Source organism: Hylaeus volcanicus, chromosome 5 (assembly GCF_026283585.1).
Source record: "Hylaeus volcanicus isolate JK05 chromosome 5, UHH_iyHylVolc1.0_haploid, whole genome shotgun sequence".
NCBI classification, from domain to species: Eukaryota; Metazoa; Arthropoda; class Insecta; order Hymenoptera; family Colletidae; genus Hylaeus; species Hylaeus volcanicus.
Window position 1 is genome coordinate 9,353,847 of NC_071980.1, and position 20,312 is coordinate 9,374,158.

Sequence of the window (20,312 nt, forward strand, 5' to 3'; positions counted from 1 at the left end):
CAAGGTGAAGAAATAATATACTACGACGTGTTGATAGGATAATTTTAATATTTTATAAATTACAATTTTTGTCGGGTTACTAAAAGCATAAATTACGTTGAGAAATCGAAGATATAAGTTTCAAGTGTAAGAAATGTAGAACGGAAATGCAGAAATGTTTGGAAATGTAGATCTTTTGCGGAACGTTCGGTTTTTGGCTGCTTTTACGAGATCCACGGATCCTTTCGGCGAGTTGCTGGGAGATTTCGGCTCGCAGGATCGAGAATCGAAAAGCAGAGTCGAAGGGTCGGCGAGACTCGTAAATCGGCCGCGGGGGCCGGATCTCCGTTTCGCATCGAGGCGTCGGTGATACCGTACCGCGGTCACGTACCGACCGTTTCAAAATCCAATTTGTCGTTGATGTTTCGATGTCGGTGCGGCACCGGCGCGATTACGTACAGGACGAACTCGTTAAAGTTCGAAGGAATACGGGGCCTGGCGGCCGTGGGGGCTGCTTCGAGTCGAGGGGAAACGAAAACGCTGCAGAGCACGGGAATAGTCTGCAATCCTGACGCGAGCTAACCGAAATACTGGAACATGTAGCGCACGGACCGAGGGAGTGGAAGAGTAACCGGCACCCCAGGCGAATTTGCTGGGTATCCGTAAAAACCGCTCGTAAAGCCGAGATACGTTCTCGAGGAGAACGTGGCTTAATATCGAACCGATCAGGGGAATATTGATCGCGCCAGGCCTCGTTTCGTCGCGACATTTCCTCCCTCCTCCGTTCGGTCCTCGTTACCGAGCGATCTGAAATTACGCGTCTCGAATTTCTCCGTACACAAAATGCATGTTATCCGTTCGAGAATTGTCGGCGGTGATTCTTACGCGGGGATAATATCGTAGTTTTAAAATGGCGGAGCGATTCCAGCAGCTGTGCGATGGCATTATTACTAACGGATTACGAGACGGGGAACAGACTTCCCGTCTCGAGGAGAAATTTCCTGGCCGTCGTCGTTCACCGTTCGGTCTGTTCCGTCTGTTCCAGTGAAATATCTGAGGGAGGTGACGCCGTACTTCAGGAAGGCTTCGATCATCCAGGAAGTCGGCTGGGAGCTGCAGCGCGGTTTCCTCAGCGCGACGCCTCCTCCGCCGAAGTCACCACCGCGAGCGGATACTCGTTATCTGCCGCTGCAACTCTGCAGACTCACCAGGGCTCATCCTTCCTCCGATACTGGTAAGTACTCTCCAAGAATATCGCGCGAGCAGCCGTGCATGCACGGGTTACCTGTGCGATCGAGCTCGGCGTGTAATCGCGAACGGTGATCCGTCTTGTATTATATTCGTCGAAATCGAGATAAATAGCAACGAAAAAATGTAAATAGAAGAATTGTTTCTATTTACTCGTTAAAAAGAACGAAACGTTTTAGCGTGCAAATTATTTCACAGTAACAAAAATAATGAGTTACAAATTATAGTCGTAATAACAGAATTACCTGAAAGTATTATTTAAACAAATAAGTTCGTCTATTCTAATAAATTTGTTGTTTTAATGCGACCAGTAAGCAAAAGCATGACAACGTTTCGATGATAAAATTATTTTTCTTTCGCGTCTATGAATCGATTAACTCGATTACGTCGCGCGGGCACTTCGATTCCAGCTCTTGCTAACCGGGTCGAGCGTCGTTCCTCCCTCATAAAAATTCGGAAAAGCTTCTGAATCCGGAGCGGGGAAACGAGAAGCGCGTCGACGTAACGACAAACGTCACCAAGAAGGCAGAGCGCGTTAATTAACGTTGGCTCCCGTTAAAAGGGATCCCTCTGAGAAGAAGCTGACAACCAGCGGATGGCTGTTTCGCGATATCCATCTCTTGCGCTTTTCCCAGTTGCTTTGAAGCTGGATGTCCCGCGTCTTTCGACATCTTTCGAAACGCCGGCGCCGCCTAGAAAATGTAGCTTCGAATGATACCTAAATAAAAGTGCAGCGCGGATAGAAATACGTGACAGCTTGTGAACAATGAAATTGCAGTGGGAATGAACATTAATATGCGAACATTAAAAGACTTGGATTTACAGTCAGTCCTATAAATATTCATACGTCTATTAAAGAATTCTATCTAAATTGAATGACAGGTTTAGTTAAATTAAAATTCTTAAATTGAATTAAGGGACGAGAGGACCCTGTAGAATTTAATTAGTTATATTTAAATATTATGATTAATATTTTTGGTTTTAAATATAATAAGTTTAATTGGGAGGATTTTAAAATTTAATAAACATTAATATTTAATTATCAATTTAATTTAGACAGATTTCTTTAATAGGTATAGCAGGTACGAATATTCATGGGACTGACTGTATATTACATACATTCCCAGTAGTTCTCACACGAATGAATTTGTTACTCAAACATCTCTACGCGTACCAATTCTTGCTACGTTTTAATTTAATCGTTTACAAGCAGTTGCACGCATTTTAATTCCTTTGCATCGTGCCACGCGCTATCCTGTACTACTCGATAGAGCACAAAACAATTAAACAACTTCTATATTTTACCATCTCGAAAGTTGGAGTACAAGGTTGCCGTAAAAAGAAGCGAGTCCGAGAACCATGGCGTCGCGGCGCGCAGCGTCGGGAAATCAAATAAGCGGTAGAGAGAATTTCTCTTGCCCTGCACGTTTAGAAGTAAACGTTTCAGCGGAACGTTCCCCGGGATTACGTGCGCGGCGCCGCGTTCTCGTGGGTGGGCGCGGGTGAACTGCATGCTTCTCTCGAGAACTGCGTGCTCAGCGACCGAGATAATGACAGCCATAACGCAATTAACTCGTTTCTGGGATTACAGTCGAACGAGCGCGCGCACGATGTGCCGCGAGTTTGACAGTCAATTATCGTTTAACGAAACGCGTCGGCGGGTAGCGCGAAAATATTCCTCGCGATTGTTCGTGTCGATGCGATAGCGGCATCCGTCAGAAATGTACCGATAATTATCGTTTATTATTGTTTTAATTGACGTGGACCAGGGCCTTCAGCCTCTGAGCAAACGCAATTAGATTCGCTCAATTTCTGTTCCCACGGATAATTAACCCTACTAATAATATAATTAAGTAGTAATATAATTAACATTACTTTTTCGGTATCGATTTTTCGGTAGAGCTTATTTTATTTTATTTCCGTTCATTTATATTACTTTATCGGTTTATTAGTATCGATAGGACGTGAATTCAACACGCGAATTCAGTACCACGTGAAATATTTTTGCATTCAATCGAAGAAAAGTGTCTTTAGGACTAGTTATTCGCCCCATCACAGTAGAAATACCTTGTTACCTTTATCAAAACACGAAAAACATTGAAAATTTCAAGTGTTCCTAAGTCGATAGCCAGGAGCTGGACAAACAGAATTATTCGACCCGAGATTTTTTTCCAAGAATGTCTTATGTTTTTCTTAGAGGAACTCTGGTCGCCGCGAATCTTTGATTTTTCAATAATAATGTCCCCGCTACGAAAGTCTCAGAAAACACGCGATCCACTGTTGCTTATTTACCGTGCAGATGTATTATTCAGTCCAAAGTACAGGCAGAATATTCCTCGCCCTTCGTCTCCCATTTTTCTCCGCGCTAAATAATTTAAATCTCTCCGTGCCCCGTCCCTTCGAACGATCTCTTTATTCCAAGGGCAGCTCGCGCATACCTAACTTTTCGACCGACACGAGACGGTTCTGAAAACTGGAAGACAATCGTGGAGGAGCTCGTTCGCGTGCATAAGTGGCAAGGTGGTAAGTGGCTCTGCGGTTGAATGGATCTAGTTTTCATCGAGATGCTGCCTTTGTCCCCTTTGCTCAGGGGACAGTGACAAAGAAAGGGTTAGAAAAGTGTGTCCTTCGTCCCTGCGATCCGCCGTCGAGTTAATGAAAGGCTAATGGGCTCTTAATCCCGTAGAGCCGGTCCCCTTGGTTGGCTCCCCTCTGATCGTCAACCCTCTGACGTTTCTTTTTCCATCGTTCTTCCGTCCCCTTCGCTGTCATCGGTATCTATTCGTTTTCTTCCGTACATATCAACCTCCTCTCACCTTTGCTCCGCGTTTCATTTCGTTCGAAAGTTTCATAAACGAATTCTCTGAATTTTGTCACGGTTATTTCGTCCTTGGCTTTGCTCTGCCGCCATTATCGAACAATTATTCGAGGGAGCTTTTTCTCTATTTTGTCCCCCTGGTCCCCCACGGATTTCTTCGTTTGTTCTCGGCTCGGAGTCTTTCTTCCGCTGGAAAAGGTTAGCCTCTTGAGAACGGTGTGATACCAGGCGTAGGGTTCGGCTGGTCGTAGAAACTGATGCGGAGAGGATGATAGGGGGTTGTCGGGAGGTAAAAGGGAATCGTTGCGGCTAGGAATTGAGGAAAGCAATCAGAAACGTGCTGTATCGCTCGTTCGTATCTGCCAGAGGGTTAGCTAAGCTGTGCCACAATGGGGGTGGCTGTTTCCGATACGTTGGTATTTTTTTTAAGTACACGCTGGCCGATCCCATTCTCCTCTGGGACATCGTCCTGTTTATTCTGCGTTGGTAACAGTCGTAAGCGTTATATCAGAACGAATGTACATGGATCGTCAATTTGTAATTTCTGTTATCGAGATAGAGCTATCGCCAAGCTTTGCTCGATATCAACGCAATTAAGGAACCTGTATTTACACCGTTCACGTGACCACGGCTCGCAGATCGAACCGAGCGTCGGTTTCCTCCCAATGGGAGCGCGTTTCGTTCGCTGGAACATATCAACGATGCATTAACGGATATTTTATGGACACGTCCGTGGCCAGACGCTAGACAGAACACGGTTCGAGTTCTCGATGAACGAGAAAACGAAGTTACCGTTTACCGTGGGCAAACACCGAATCGACGGTAGCCAGACTTGGCGTACGAGGAAAAACGGTGAAAATAAAAAAAAACCAGGGGGGGCTAGGGATGAAAAGTGGGTCGGTGGAATATCGGCTACAGTCGCTGGATCTATTCGAGAATTAAAACGAACTGGGTGGGCGTGCGAACGGTACAATGAAAATTGGCTAATTGAATTAGCGAACGGCTGAGAGCAACCGAATAGATAGAGGCTTCCATAATCCAGGGGTCCGTCAGATCTAGCCGCCGCGGGTTCCATTAAAAGAAAGAGTCGCGGGCGACCCTCGAACGATGCGAAGAATAGTTCCCGCTTCGACCAATTAATATCACCTGTTAATTGTACGAATATCGAGGAACACCGATTGGCCCGATGCGCGCACCGCGCGTTAATTTGCGAAATTCACATCGCCGCGAACGCATTTCCATTATCCGCGGATACGAACGTGCTTCCGTGCCGCTCTTTAATGAAACGGCGATGGCAAAAAACGGTTATTCATCCTCGCGCGAATTTTCATCGTGAACCGAGCCACGATTACGCTCGCGTCGAAGATTTCTTATAAAGAGAGGTCACCGAGCGTGAAGCTGATTTTTTAATCAGCATTTAGAACGTTAATACGACAGTTTATTTCTTTGCACGGGGACAATTATTAAAAGATTATTAATCTACGAAATTAATGCATACACCTGATAGATGAAAATGTAAAGTAATTCAAAGAACATCGACGTATGCGTATCACCAGCGACTTCACAGCGACCACTCGCGTTTTCGAATCGGTCAGAGGAAGCTTGACCCGATTCGAGGGGTCGCATCGCGATGCATCCCCGTTCGATCGCATTTCCGCTCAACGAGCCCTTTAATTAAGGCCCCGGAGTGGCCGGCACTCGAACGAAGTTCGCGATCAGGGCGTATTCGCGGGTTCGAGTGGCCCCCGATTCGATGTCGGTACCTCGGCGTACTTTCTTCCAGCCCCCTTGAAGCTCAGCGAAATCGAACGAACTTCTCATCGACGTATTTAGTCTCCTCCAGTCGATTCGCCCCGGCAGCCTCTTCCGCGTGTATTCTATTCAGAGGGAAACGCGCGCACGGACGCCCAGCGTCGCACAGACAGCAAGCTGGAAATCGGTGAGGGTCGGCGGAGGCGGCGAGGGTTCCGAGTCTGGCGGAGGGGCAGGCAGGACGGAGGATGCGAGAGTTAAATTAGTTTCCGGGGCAAAAGCTGGCTGCCGCCTGGTTTTCAGGGCTAACCCCGTGTATAATTCCAGAACAGCTCCATCAGGCCGGAACCCACGAAGAACCTTCCATCCAAACCATCTACCATCCACCGCTGACGCCGCCACCACCAACGCCGCCGTTATCAACCATCCCTCCGAACCCACCTCTTGGCCCGTCCTCTTGCGCGTTCGCCTCGCTAGACTTCGCGGGGGCTGCAGTTTGCGAAGTTAATTACCGTCGGATAATTGCGCTCTATATGCCGTCCGTCTGATTAATGATCGTGGATCAGCCGGTTGTCCCCTTTTGTCCTCGACCGGCTCGGACAGGTAGCGATCGCCTTCCGTTGATTGTCGCCGAAACGAGCCTATTTCGGCGTTGTCGTTTCCCCCGTCACGTTTCCAGAACGATATTTCGTTTTCGAGTTCCGTGGAGATGACGCTAGCAGATAAATCTTTAAATTAAACGCCTTTCGTGCCCTCGAAAACTATAATCTTTAATATGGCAACGTACGATACGATAGCCTATTTATTTCCGATGTTGGTGTTGCGAGTTCTGGTCGTCCAAGTCCGTGTCGACCATGTACGATCTAATTTAACCTCCGTGCATAAAGAGAAGGTACAGTAAATTTAACTACTCCGAAACCTGGTCCTTGTTCCAAAAATAAATAAAGATGAATTCGTCCGAACGTCGGGAGATGACCACGTGGAAGGTGCGCGAGCGTATCGCGGCGGTGGACAGAAAAGAATGCGAAAGTTTCACGGGGATGATAGTGGGACGTGCGAAAGGGAAAAAAACAGGAGGGCCATTGGTAACGAGCGTTCTGGAATTGCGGTGCTGTTATCGGTAACAAGCGGAATTGCATTGTACGCCGAAGCCCCTCTGGCGAAGCTCTCATTACCATCCCGCGTCCTGCGAATCGCGGCCGATGCAAACGCGAACGGTCGTGTTGGCGCGTGCACCGCGCGTGTGTAGCATGCGTACGACTATTATCACTCCGTGTAGACGGCGTAGACGACGTTGCGAGGCTCCCATTATCCTCTAATATCGTTACACGAGCCGCGCCGCCACGGTTTGTAGAAGCGACGGCCGCGATAATGCCGTAACGCTAACGACAACGATATCGTTACGGTGATCGTTGTCGTCTGTGTCGTCGTCGTCTGTGACGTATCACCGCCACTCTCGTTCCTCGAGTCGATCGTTATTTAATAACGGGAGGTTCGCGGAAACACGGCTCGAGCGCGTATCCCGATCCTGGGACGGGATGTCGCGATCTGGATGAGCGCTATCGAACTTCTCGATCGTTGGGAGATAGTTTAATCAACGCGGTGCGGTGGCAGCGTTAGTTCCGTTAGCTCGTCGTTAAGGTATAACTTTGAGAACTTTAATACCAGAGCCACGCGTTTCGAGATGGAATTAATCATACGCTGGGATCACGAATTAACCGGCTTAAGTCTCGTTGGGACCGTGACTTGAGGAGGGAAAGGTGAAAGTGTAATTTGTAGATATTTGGAATTGAGGGGTTCAAATTTTTGGGTAATTAAAGAAAACGTTTTGAAAGTCAGATGTTTGAAATTTTCTTTCTGTTTCTTTTTCATATCATAGCATAGGTACCTAATTATGAAATTACGTCGTTCCGGATTCCATCCTTCATTTTCAGAGGGGTAGGGAGAGGATCAATATTTGGAGCTCCCTCCTTATTGCAGCACACCCATCAATTTACAAATAATTTGAGAATATTTTTCTCTCTGCTGTCCTCAGGGGCTGCAGCTATGTTTGATTGTGAATGTAGCTGCAGTACGGGTTTGGCAATCCCGAGGTACCCGAGCTATAGGGGAAGGGGACAGTACATCCAACAGACATTAGAGAATTATGAACAGAAGTATGTAAGCAAATGCAAAGTAAAGTTAAAGCAAGAATTGAATGAATGTGAAGAACGAATAAGTCTGATACATCAGATGTCAAGTTAGGAAAGTTAATTATATCGAGGCTCCACCGTACTTACAATTTCTTATTTAGTACCTCTGATATCTCGTCGACAATTCTTCTCTTCGAAAGGGTAGAATAGTTTCGTGTACTTGTGCAAGATCGAAGGGCTTCGAGTTACTTTGCCTTCAGAAATTGACAACAGTTTCGTAATTTCAGCAGAGGGAAGTAAGCGTGCGTTAAATTACCCCCGAGCTAAGAGCAAAGTTTCGAATCCGGCCTATCGATTCCTCGATGTCGGCGAGCGGAGACGCGGTTGATTCGGCCTGTATCGATCACCGACCACGGTTGGGAGAAGGGTGGAAGCGGGAAGCTGTCGTCGAAATTACGTATCGTCGATGTAAACTTTACGTCCCGATCGCGGTAACAGATTGCAGCGAACAACGTTACCTGACCGAAGCATCGGTCACAGGTAACGATCGCGCGGACAGCGGTTATGCGCCAGCGATGTCCTCGTCGACGGTCAATTTTATGCCGCTGGTAATAAATTTAACGCCGCGGTGGTATGGACAACGATTGCACCGTATTGCCTAGTTCGATGGACGCGACTGATAACCTTTTATCGTAAACGCAAATACGCCGCGAGCGTGTCGCGAGGGTTGTCGACGTTTCCGCGTGCAACGTCTTCTAATCGACGCTGCGTGTTGAAAAATAGAGAGACTCAGCGGGGCAACTCGAACGTTAATACTTTCTTCTCATCGATGTTTGTTTCGTTTCACAAGTTGAACGACATCAATGCCTTGCATACAGAAAATTTCTAAGTGTACGCGCATATATACTTACAGAATTTCTGTAGCACGTTGATCGCCAGGTCTCCTACGTATCGATGACAGTGCTTTTCACTGAAGAACTAAACAAATTTAATCTGAAAGCGAAGCATCAAAGGAGCAAATTTAAAGGAAATTTACGAATTTTGATGAATCTACAAAAATAAATACCTCCAATAGTCAAAAATAATGTTTAATCCTAGCAGGAAATTTTAAGGATATCTGTCTGATGGTCAACGTGGTACAGAATCTTCATTGAATTTTTGAAACGCAGACACACGTAAGCAAAAAAAAAAAAAAATTGCGGAGGTGTATTTTCATCGATACCCGTCGCGTACAACAGCCGTGAAAGCAAAAAAGGAACGCCGGTGTCTGTGTTTACGCAATTTCGGCGGTCGTGTATCATTTTGCGGGTAAAAACGTTCAGCGACACTCGTCGCCGGGTCTGGATACGCGTATATAGCCGGCCGTCAATTTCGGCAGTCGACGGTACAGCTTACCAGGGGAAGTTATGAATTGCGAAACGTGCGACGCCAGCAACTGCAGGTTTCGCCTTTCGTAAATTACGAAACGAAGATATATACAGGCGGCAGCCAATGCCGCGTTCGATCGCGACTGATAATCGAATAAAACGACGGAAATGTGCCCCCTGGGAAAAATATTTACTTCCGCCCGTCCGACCCACCCCTCCATCGCACTGTCGAGATTAACGTTCCGAAAGAGACCAAACAGACGACGCGACTGGCAACAATGTACACCACCTGTATAAAACGCTTTGACAAATGTTTCGTCCTCTTGTCGGTAACCATTGCGCGGGATTTGGACGGCATGTTTTGCGAGAGGATTAGAATTCATGAGCTGCGACGAGAACGTTAAAACTTTTCGTCGGGTTCACGGTTGACTTTAAGGATTCTGTTACTATGCGAGATGGATCGCTCGAATTCCGGGACAGTGTCAGACCGAGACAGGCATAGCGAATTTTTTCAAACAATTAGCTTCTGTTCCAAAGACAATTACGAACCTGTACTAAGATTAGTCGTTTGACTGGTCGTGGTAGATTTAGTGTTAAATTGACACAATGTAGGAAAATATTCATTTATTAGACAACATAACGATACAATCGCACTCCATACCTTGATCAAATGTTCACCGAAGAAACACTTTTTCCAATCAATTCTGTATTTTTTCTAATTAGCATCCCTATATTAGCATCGCGAATCGACAAGCTCTAAAGGGAATGCATGGAAATACAAAACTCTTTGACGGATTCTCGATAGTTGAGGAAATCTTTTTCGCGGATATTAAGAGACAGAACCGCGTAGGGAGCGGATTTATTCGTATTTCCGTGCAGCTTGTTCATTTGAGCCGCGAGATTAGGAGCTGGATAAGTTTTCAATCCCGGCCGTAGGAATCGATCACGCTCTCCTCGGCTTGCTTTCGTCAGTCGTCTCGTGTCATTTACATTTTTACTAAATGCGGAGAATATCGGGAGTCTGTCAGATAACCAAGGTTCGTTAGCTCGAGTCGTAAGCGAACTGAGTAAATTGGAAAGACTCCGTCGAAGATCCTGGGTAGGTTATCGACTGGTAAACAACGGTTGTTCTGGGTGAATCAATTCCTCTTCTCGTTACCGAACTTCGCGATACAAACAGAAATTGTCTGCTTCGACGTTCTCAGTTTTCGCCTAGTTACGAGATCCATCACGTCCCGCGGTGTTCGGTCTCGCGGATAGGTTGCCCTTGGTGTTAATCAGTGTACGATCAGGTAACTTTGATCTCTCGATGGCTGGAGCAAATCGACGACATCCTCGCGCCGTTTCCGCTTTCCCGATACGCGGCGTATCGACGTTTGATGACATTTCGCTCGGGTGCCCGCCGCGATCCGCCGTCTTAACCTCGGAAACGGGTCTTTGAGGACGCGCGGCGGAGCGAGCGTCGCGCTTGCGTCTGCGAAAGCGCTTCCTGCGTAAATTGCGGCGATCACGGGCCCCGGGTCTTCCACCGAAATCCCTCGAAGGGATCGTTCCCGCGAAAGAGCCAACCGCCACCGTGGATCCAAGCGACGCGCCAATACCTTGATTGCACGGATACTAATTAATCTGGATCCCGACTGCAGGCAACCCGTCGGGAGTCTCTGATCCAAGGAAATCGGGAAGCTTTGGTCGACGCTTCGCTTCGCATCGCGACGCGCAAACGTCATCAGTTCTCGTAAACCTTTCGACGCTCGCTTCGATTGCCGGATTGCCTGCGCTCGCCTGTCTCGCCCTCGAGATCCCGAATTCTACGTGCTTCTTCCTCGTTTCGCTATTTCGAACCGGGTAAATCGCTGGCGAAACACACAGAAATAGCTGGCAGCTGGAAACAGGGTCGAATAGTATACCGTACGTTCGGCTCAACTTTTTTCATTATTTCATGCACGCTAAATTCGCCCTCGCAGGTACATCAGCATATTACGAAACATCCTGTAGGACGGTGTCGGACGATAGATGGGTTAACAAACGAACCGAGAACTGATGGCGACGATTTATTTATTTACATATTATACATGTATTATAATTCTTTGGTACTCGCAACGAACAAGGTTTTAAACGTAACTGAGCAGCAACTTCTACGCTAGGACACTCTTATAAATTATTAATTCGTTTCACGGAATCGCTGCTCTCCTCGAAACGTCTCTAAAGAACTCTTTCCCTCGATCAACGTCTGGGCCGCGTTGGCGTCTTCCTTTCGTCCCGACGAATCTCCTCGTCGGCGGAAAACCTTCCTCTGAAACGGTGGCTCGAAACGATCGATAAAAATACCTAACCGGTTCGATCGTAAATCCTGATAAAAAAGTTCGTCGGAACTTGGGAATTATTTCGGGACAAGAGCCATTAAAAGGCTTTTTAAAAGCTTCTTTGGCTCGGGGGAATCGCGGACAAGGGTCCAGCGGCGAGGGGGTGTGGGGGTTGGGTTTTTAATGAAATTTCCAGCGGAGCCACGTTTGCACAATCGTTTTCGCGACGGTCCGTTCGTTCCATCCATGGGAGGAATCCATTGTTGTAAAATCTCGTGCACGGGCTACTTAGTTAAAATCCAATAATCTCCGGTGGTCCGCGACTGCGCGATTACGCGGAACCGAGCCATGGTGGGAAAGAAGGATAGGGGGAGGAGAGGAGTTTTCTTATTAATTTCCCGACAATTTGTACCCGGACAGCGGGAGCCAGCATAAGAGAAATATGACACGGAAGATCGATGTTGCCCCGCGAGGGTCCCCGGCCAAGATCTCGCGAGCAATAATTCACTCGTCCCTCGTACGGCTAATTAAACGACCCGTATCGGCCAGTGGCTTTGCTCGACTTAATTTGAATTAGCGGTAAGTTGGTGCACGCTCGCTTAAGTTCCCCGCGTTAATGAAACTGCGAAACCACTCTGCGGAGTTTATGCGCGCCGCACAAAGCCAGGGGGGGGAAGGGAGGTCCGGGAAGTCGGCTCGACGGTGTATAAACGCGACGTTACTCGCGAATTTTAGAGCTCTCTCGTCCCCGCTCGCGATTCTCTTGCGCGTCTGCGGGAACACTGGCAGCTTGCTATGCGTTTAGTTGAATTGTCAACCGGCCAGAGTCTTTGTTCTGGAGCAAATTTCTGGAGCGGAAGAGAACTTGGTCTCTAAGCTAACGCACCGATGACCCCGCGGGCCTGGCGAGCTTCAAAACCGTGGGTTTCGATGTTACTTTTAAGGGAAGCTCGATTGTTTCGCTCTTGTATGTATTAATTAATCAATTTGCGGGCTGAGGACTAGTTCGATTGTTTCCTTTAAGGGGGCACAATGGTGACCTGAGAAGGGGGAGGTATCTTCATACTCGGTGCTGTGACCGCAGCAATTCTACAGATTTATTTTCTCGAAATTTGTCTCGACACTCTTCAAAGTATCTTTGCAATCAAAATGCAGACCGAAATTGTAGCGTTTCGCCTCCGTAATTCTCGAACGGCAGGACATTTTATTTTTCCTTAACGGTCATACTAGCGACGCGATTACCTTAATTCAGGCTTAGAATTAGAATTGCGACATAAGCTCGACGCGTCATTCCAAAGATTCATTAGAGAGGAGGTATCCCCATTTACCTCCAAGAATTTCCGGGCATCGCCGACTGTACCTCGAAAATGGATTGCTCAAAACAGTCTTCATTTCCTCGAACGTCGTCGTCGGACGGTCCCCGTCGAATTCCATCGCGGCAACAATTTAGACGCTCCCGCCTGAGCACCGTGGCGCGTATTTAGCAGACGTGGTCCAAGCAGGCAACCGAGAGGGATGAAGTTTGGCCACGGCAGTCGAGTCACGCGTAGATCCTGACAATTAGGGGCTGGGGGAGGACGATGCACCCTGGCGACGAGAAGGTCCGCTCGATGGAACGTGAAAGGAGAATAAGGACTAGCTCGTGCTATCGACTTTCTGTCGCGGGAGAGTACTGATAAGGGAACGGAGATAAAGTAGCGGTGTTAAACAGCAGTGTCGATTGTGGGAGTAAAATTAACAGCGACGGAGGGTGGAAGAAGTTGTACGAAAAGATATCATATACGGATTAACCCTTTGACTACGGGACGATATTTGCTGGAAATTCTAAGTGGCGTAGGGGTGTGGATTTGAAAAAAATATCAGCTTATAGGAAATTATAAGGCGGAACTTTTTGACATTTACAGTTTATTCATAGGACGTTTAATGTCAGAGATAAAAAATTGAAAACTTGGAAGACCTTTTTCCTGAGATCTCGTAGTGGTCTGATTTTGATACTCTTATCTTAAAGAAAGGAAAAATAACAATTCAATTCTTGGAGGTGAGGTACATATAAAAATCAAGGTACAGCTGGACTCTGGGGCGTGGCTGTGAGTGGCGGAATGAAATGGAACAGGGAGGTGAATAAAAGTCGCGTGTTCAAGGATGGTAATAGGAGGGAAAAGCAGGTCGAGAAAGGGAGGACAACAACGGCATATTGAGAGAACTCTCGGCGCGGTCTCGAAACGGGGGTAGGTTTAGGTGTCCGGAGACGGCAAGCCCTAATGTCGTCCCATTGTCCCGCGTTCCACCGCGGATTCGAAACCTTGTTAACTCCCCGGAAACTGTTAACAGCGGCACGTTCGACTGGCACTGTCGGCCCATCGCCAGCCAGTCCACCGCGGCATCCGGTTTCGACTCGAATCACGGACTCCTCGGGCCAGTGTTACTTCCTACAAATGGAACGGGCACAGAGGTACATACAAACGAGAAAATTCGACCCTCTTCGACCGCGATGCTGGTCGAGGCTGGTTAGATTTTTCGAATTTCGGTAAAAATGGAAGTTTGATGCGCTTTTGACTACTTGATGATCGATAACCCTCGTACGCGAGTGCCTCTTCCATCTTCAGGTTTAAACAATTGAATTTTCCAAATTCGCTGTTTCTTAAAAAACACCCTTAAAGCGTTCCCATATGCATTCTAAATTCGAGTTCCGGGCAACGAATGAGCAAAACCGCTGTCCTGTACAGGTTTTCGAATTATCATAGTTCAACTCAGCATAGTACAAAGTCGAATATCGCGTCGGTGTACCACGATCACCCTATTTTCAGCGGTCTCGAGTATTCTTGGCATTTCCTCGAAGCGGGCTATTCAGAAGTCCTCGAATTCTTTCCCACTTAATAACCCACTTGTCTTGCCTTCGTGACATAACAAAGTGGACTTTTAAATCGGGAGAACGCAACGGTATCGGATTCTGCCAGTCTGTCTCGTGGCCATTCACGTCGCAACGCGATTTATCGTTACGGCGCCTTCTTTTCCACGCGAATCTTCGATTCCAACGGAAATCTGTCACGGATTTCACCGTATCGGTCCTGGCGCTTTACTCGTTATCCGGCTTCCGCGATCCGAAGGGTACCAGGGGATAGGTGGTCGGGGGTGGCCGTAATACGCTGAAAATACACACCGTGGTCGAAGGTTAGGCTGGGTTAAGCTAGTTCGCGGGGCACGCGAGCGAACGCTGCTCGCAGATTGAAATCTAGTCATAGCAGGTGTAACCGGACCACTCGAACCCTCTCCCTCGCGTTGCTCGTCAACGCTACCCCTGGCCCTTCGATACCATCCGCGGCCGCTGATAAACAGGATGCACATCGTGTATACGCCCCGTACGATATTACGATTCGATGAAATCGCCGATTGGCCCGCTGGGAAATCGGCATTCAATTGTCCGCCGACGACATCGATATTAACCTTCGCGTTCGCGGTTGCGTTCCAACGGTTTGGTATTTTAACCCTTCTCAGAACTCGGCAATCAACTACGTCCGATTAAGCGAGGAACGCGATACCTTTCTCTGAATCAAATGAGCGTCGTGGATCATTGTTTGGGTATTCAGGGGTTGCGTTCTGGATAGAGGGTTGTTGTCTTTTCTTTTGACAATGTTCTTTCTGAGACAATTCGTATTTGTCATTTTATTCGGTAGGAAGTAACGACGTTGACCACTATTGTATACATGTAGAAGCTTATTCACATACATATTTATAATGAAAAATTCATTTGGTAATATCAAAATTATTGCTAAATTTAATCACTTCTTCAATAGACATAGAGGGTACGAATATTTATGGGATTGACTGTATATCCAAATTCATTTCTGTCTAAGGAATTTAATCTCGAAGGTGTATACAAAAATCTCCGTAAACTTGGCGTTAACCAACTTTGCTGACTGCAGAGGTCCGATATGTTCCAATGGGGAGACGTCTTCCTTAAGATACAGCGAATTTGACGGAAGTCGTCGATGACGATGTACCGCGTCGAACGAGCGGCGTTTTTAGAAAATTGTTGCCCCGGTTTTTCCCCGTTGCCTCGCGGTGTTTACATTGTATCTCGACGCGAGGGTTATTAACGTCAAAGCTCGAACGGTGCGGCGCGTTGCGTCTGGTCGCGTCGCGTCAAAGCGGAGAATGAAAAAAAGCGCCTGGTCCCGTTTTAAAGCGGAACGTCGAGTTTCTCCACGAGGGCTTGCGGAGCAGAGACGCCGCGGTTTTTCCTCGTTGGGGCGGTAACCGTGTTACCCGGCCCTCACCCGAGGGATCTGTCGGCGCACCGTGAAAAGGGTTTCTCGAGTTTCGGGGCGACCATCGACGTCGGCCGAGAATAACGCTTTAAACTCGCGACCAACGCCGTTGAAAATCCTCGTTACCGAATGCACTTTCCTCGCGCACAGAGGCTAAACGTCGCTTATAAACGATAAATTACAAAGATAGTTTCCTTGCCACGGGGGCAACTGATATTTGAGCTCTCTATCATTGGGTCCAGTCTTGTTTTATTTTCTTGTTTTATGGATCGAAATCAGTGTCTTGAAACTTGCGTGATTCGGATCCATGGTTGGTAAAATGAAAGCATTTTCATGTACGAAAGTCGTATCAAGCTTATATTTGACTCGAAAAAATCTCGATAGCTCTGAGTCAGGTCTGGGTTAAGTCTAAGTTAGGTCGCGGTTTGATCTCGTGGAGAAGGGAGGGAAAGCTCTGTCAGTGGTTTCCGCGAGGAAGAGTTAGGTGGTCCTTGGAGAGACTAACGCGTTATTTAACGATTCTTGTAGCCCTGGGTTGGCTAGACAGAGGCTATTCTTTACGTCTTTCGAAGACTTCTACCATGAAGAAAGTGTCCCTTCGTTTGTGCTACGAACCGAGTAGAAATAAAAGTAATTAATTAATCTTGATCGTGTTTATATTTGTACGTCTATAATAAAATAACGAAGGTGTAAGAAAATAATTATCAGGGAGACGTATTACTCCACTTCTCCATCCTATCGAACAGCGACGGTGCCAGACGCAATACTCGAGACTACGCAACTCGCGGCGAAATGGATGGAAATGGGAACTTACTCGCGGCAGTAATTTATGAGGACTTGGAGCGCGTATTAGTCCAGGCGTGTATCAGTCGCTTAGCATCTACGCGAGCAACTCATTTACGCGCGATCGTTAGCACCGGGGTGGAGCTGAACTTTGTTCGAATAATAGACGACGAATTAAAGATCTTTGCGGCTATTTATTCGCAACGTATATTCAATTGAACAGTTACATAGTCTTCTTTTCAGACCAATAAAAGATCATATTTTGATCACGAAAACGATAAGACAAAATTAATTGTTTCGCGTGCAACCAAGGCTCTCCAGTCCTTTTTAAACGAATTAACATCGTCACGAACGCGTGCGAACAATTTTCTTTTATTCCTTCTATCGTCGAAGAACTACAACTCGGATCGTAATTTCCATTAAACAAACAAGCCCGAGAGTTTCTTATCTTTCGTTCGCAAACTTGACATTTCTGATCTAGAAGAGAGTTGTGCTTATCTCTGGATACCGCTCCCCAGACTGTAGGGACGCTTTTGGGCGCGTGACTTCGCGTCAGCTTTTAATCGCGAGGCGAAGAAATTTGCGGCGAAGGGGGACGGGCGGGGCGTACTAATATCGCGGTGTCGTCCGAAGCGAGAAAGCGTAATTTTAATTTTGCGTCAACGACAATTTCAATTTCACTCGTCCCTTCGCTCCGTTTCGTTAAATATGTACCGAGAGCTCTCCTGTCTACGATCCCTTTCGCGAACAACCCCTCTCTTCCAACCCCCTCGCCGTTCCCTCTTATTTTCCTGTTTCTCCTGTTCCGCGGCGGCCTATCCCGCGGCTGTTACGGCCAGAGAGACGCGCCGCTTGTAATTCGAAATTGTTTGTCCAACTACTAACTAGTTTCCAGAACGGCTGCACCTGGCGCGGCGAATCGCTGGTATCGTTGACTGGGAATTAGCGCGTGACAATCGGGAGGATGCGCGTTTAAATTTCCCGCCCTTTCCGACCTCGTCCCTTTCGCCTTTTCGTCGATGCGGCTGTAGGGAACGATGAGGTTAAAATAAGATTTATTAGAATGAATTTAAGAGGAAAGAAGAAATAAGTAGCATCGAGATGAAACACACAAACTCATTAAACATTAAAACGTCACACACGATTCTCGCCAGCTTCTGTTTGCAAACGACGCAGCGTAACGCACGTTGCTTGGTCCCTCCCTGCCGGCCGTAGGTTCTCGGGGGTTGCAATCGATACCTCAACCCAAACAACTTAATCGTGCTCGCTCAGTTCCACGCAGTGGTTCACACACACACTACACAATTTTTGGAGACGTCAGGCTTTCAGGATGTTTCCTGATAGCGTTCGACGTATTACAATCCATTGAGGGTGGAAATTAAATTTATTTAAGAAGTAGAAAGGTAGATACTGTACAGATTAGAGAAGAGAAAGGCTTACATCGTTAGAATAAAACAAATCGGCGTGTATTGATTACATAAACTACAGGTCGGAGAATCGAAATTCTAAGCCTTTCTGGAACGATAGGCTGCCGTGAAAATTGAACAGAAACGAGATCGTCGAGGCTCGACAGTAAACCGACCAAAAAGGTTAACCGGGCAAATCGGTTAAGCTACCGAAATGGTTAATTGACCACATCGATATACCGACCGAAACATTAGCGGATTTAGTCGACCAGCTCTGAATTGGTTAAGCGGTTTAAACAGTCAGCAGGGTTGCCGCGACGGAATGATGCCGAACCCCTAACAATGGAAACACCTCATTCTCCGTTAGATCGTAAATTCGCATACTCGGCTGCACTCGTCTGTTAATGAAGCGACAGCGATTGACGGACGGATGGAAATAAATTGCCATCTTAAATTGGTGTCCAAGAAACTGAAAAGAAAGTGGCTCACTGCCATCGTCGTTTCTTTTATTTCGATTTTGATTGCGATGCTCGCATTGCACCTTTTTCGAATTTTTATATGAAAATGTATAGATGAATTACAACTCATTTCGATCTCACATCGTACGAAGAAATGTCGCGCACAGTTTACACGCAGTCCGTACGTAGGCTCTCCAAAAGTCCCAATTAAAGGGTTAAATCGTTATTCTAGATTCGATTTCTCGAAGTTCAGTTTGTCCAACTCCGTCGTTCGGAAATGTGTTAAATAAATAAATAAACATCGTCGCTCGATATCCTTCGCTCGTCCACTTCTTCCCCCCGTTCGTTTCCCCAAGCCCGTTTCGGTCTCTTTCGTTTGCCTATACGGTTCCGGAGCTCTGCAGTCGCCGAGAGAACGACGAAATAAAGCACGATTGGGCTTTTCGTGCGGGCAACGGTGCACGGGCGCGTGACATTAATGGGGTGGACGCGGAATGGAAAAACTCGCCGTGCTGAAATTTTCGCACGACTCGTTCTCCCCGTCGCCGTCACCGGCAGCTCCCGGCTCGCCCCGTTTCTTTCCCTTATTTCTGTTTCTCTTTACGCCCACGAGCTTTCGTTCCTCCCGTCGCAGGCCGTGCTCGTTAATTTTTCAACGGCATCTAGAACGCGAGTTAGATCGCAGAAATAAGAGACGCCCTCGTGTTTTCCGCTCGCGCGACGTTTATTTCTCGACGTGGATCTTGTTCGCCGCCACTCGATTAGCAGAATCTTCCGTTGGGAATGAAGATTTCCTCGGAAAACATTTTTATCTTAACACTTTGCACTTCGAATTATACATTTCAATTTCGTTACCAGCGGCTTTCAACGCTTTTAAGTATATTATTTGAAATTTACTTCAACGATAAAGTGTTAACGATTGATTGCTACCGACCAAACAGAAATAAATAATCGCATAGACGAGAAATCTGTCAAGTTCCCTGCCACGCTAAACAGGTCCATTTGGTCTGGCTCTCCATATAGATTTAAATGGGAGCGGGTGCTCGACATTGCTCGGCTAATTAAACCCCTACAGGAGCACGATCTGCAAAGGAAAAACTATGAGCGTACAGCCAGCCGTTATTGCTTTATCCGTGCGTCGCAACAGGTTGAATCGATGTGACGTACGTGAGCAGGGAGGAGAAGGCGGACCGAACTGATTAAAGAAGGGCTTCGGAGGAGCGCAAAGAAGAGACAACGAAACAGGAATTGTAAAGGAAAGGATAATGAAAGAGGGAGTCACGGGGGAAATAAAACCGTAGAACAATACGGTGCGGGAAGCGTTGGAACGAAGCGGAGATTAATCCGACCCGGCAAGTAGAAATGGTCGACGACTGGTACGGGAAAGTTGGTGCGAATTCGACGCCGCGCCGTGCTCGGTACATCGTTGGAAAAGCTTGAACGCCCGTAACAACGGAACGGATCGTCGCGGAAATGAGTGGGACACCAGAAGAAGCGGGAACAGGGAGGCATGGAGAATCACAAGGGACGGAAAACGGGGGTAGTCGGTCCCCGAACCGCAAAAAGTTGCTACGCGGAGCAATTTCGACCGTGTGCTGTTCCACATTTCATGGCCACCGTTCCCCTGCTCTCGTTTTCTTTCGTCGTGTTTGTCGAGACGCGAGGGGAATCGAGAACTGCACACAATTTGTTAGACCGATACCGAGGATTATCAGACCGGTGGTTGCTTATAGGAGGGTCGAAGTGCGGTGTTTCGACCTACACCTTCTATTGCTTCGCGGTCGTGGACAATTGATTT

General features: G+C 47.2%; 1 protein-coding gene across 3 annotated transcripts in view; it reads left to right on the forward strand.

Annotated features, from left to right (window-relative positions):
- The window catches only part of LOC128877385 (beta-1-syntrophin), a 323,668-nt gene that overhangs the window by 177,243 nt on the left and 126,113 nt on the right, over positions 1-20,312 (forward strand). For all 3 annotated transcript variants that reach the window (XM_054124652.1, XM_054124650.1, XM_054124651.1), the window contains one exon: positions 1,025-1,213. In XM_054124652.1, coding sequence (XP_053980627.1) covers positions 1,025-1,213 — 189 coding nt within the window. The remainder of the gene's footprint in view (positions 1-1,024; positions 1,214-20,312) is intronic.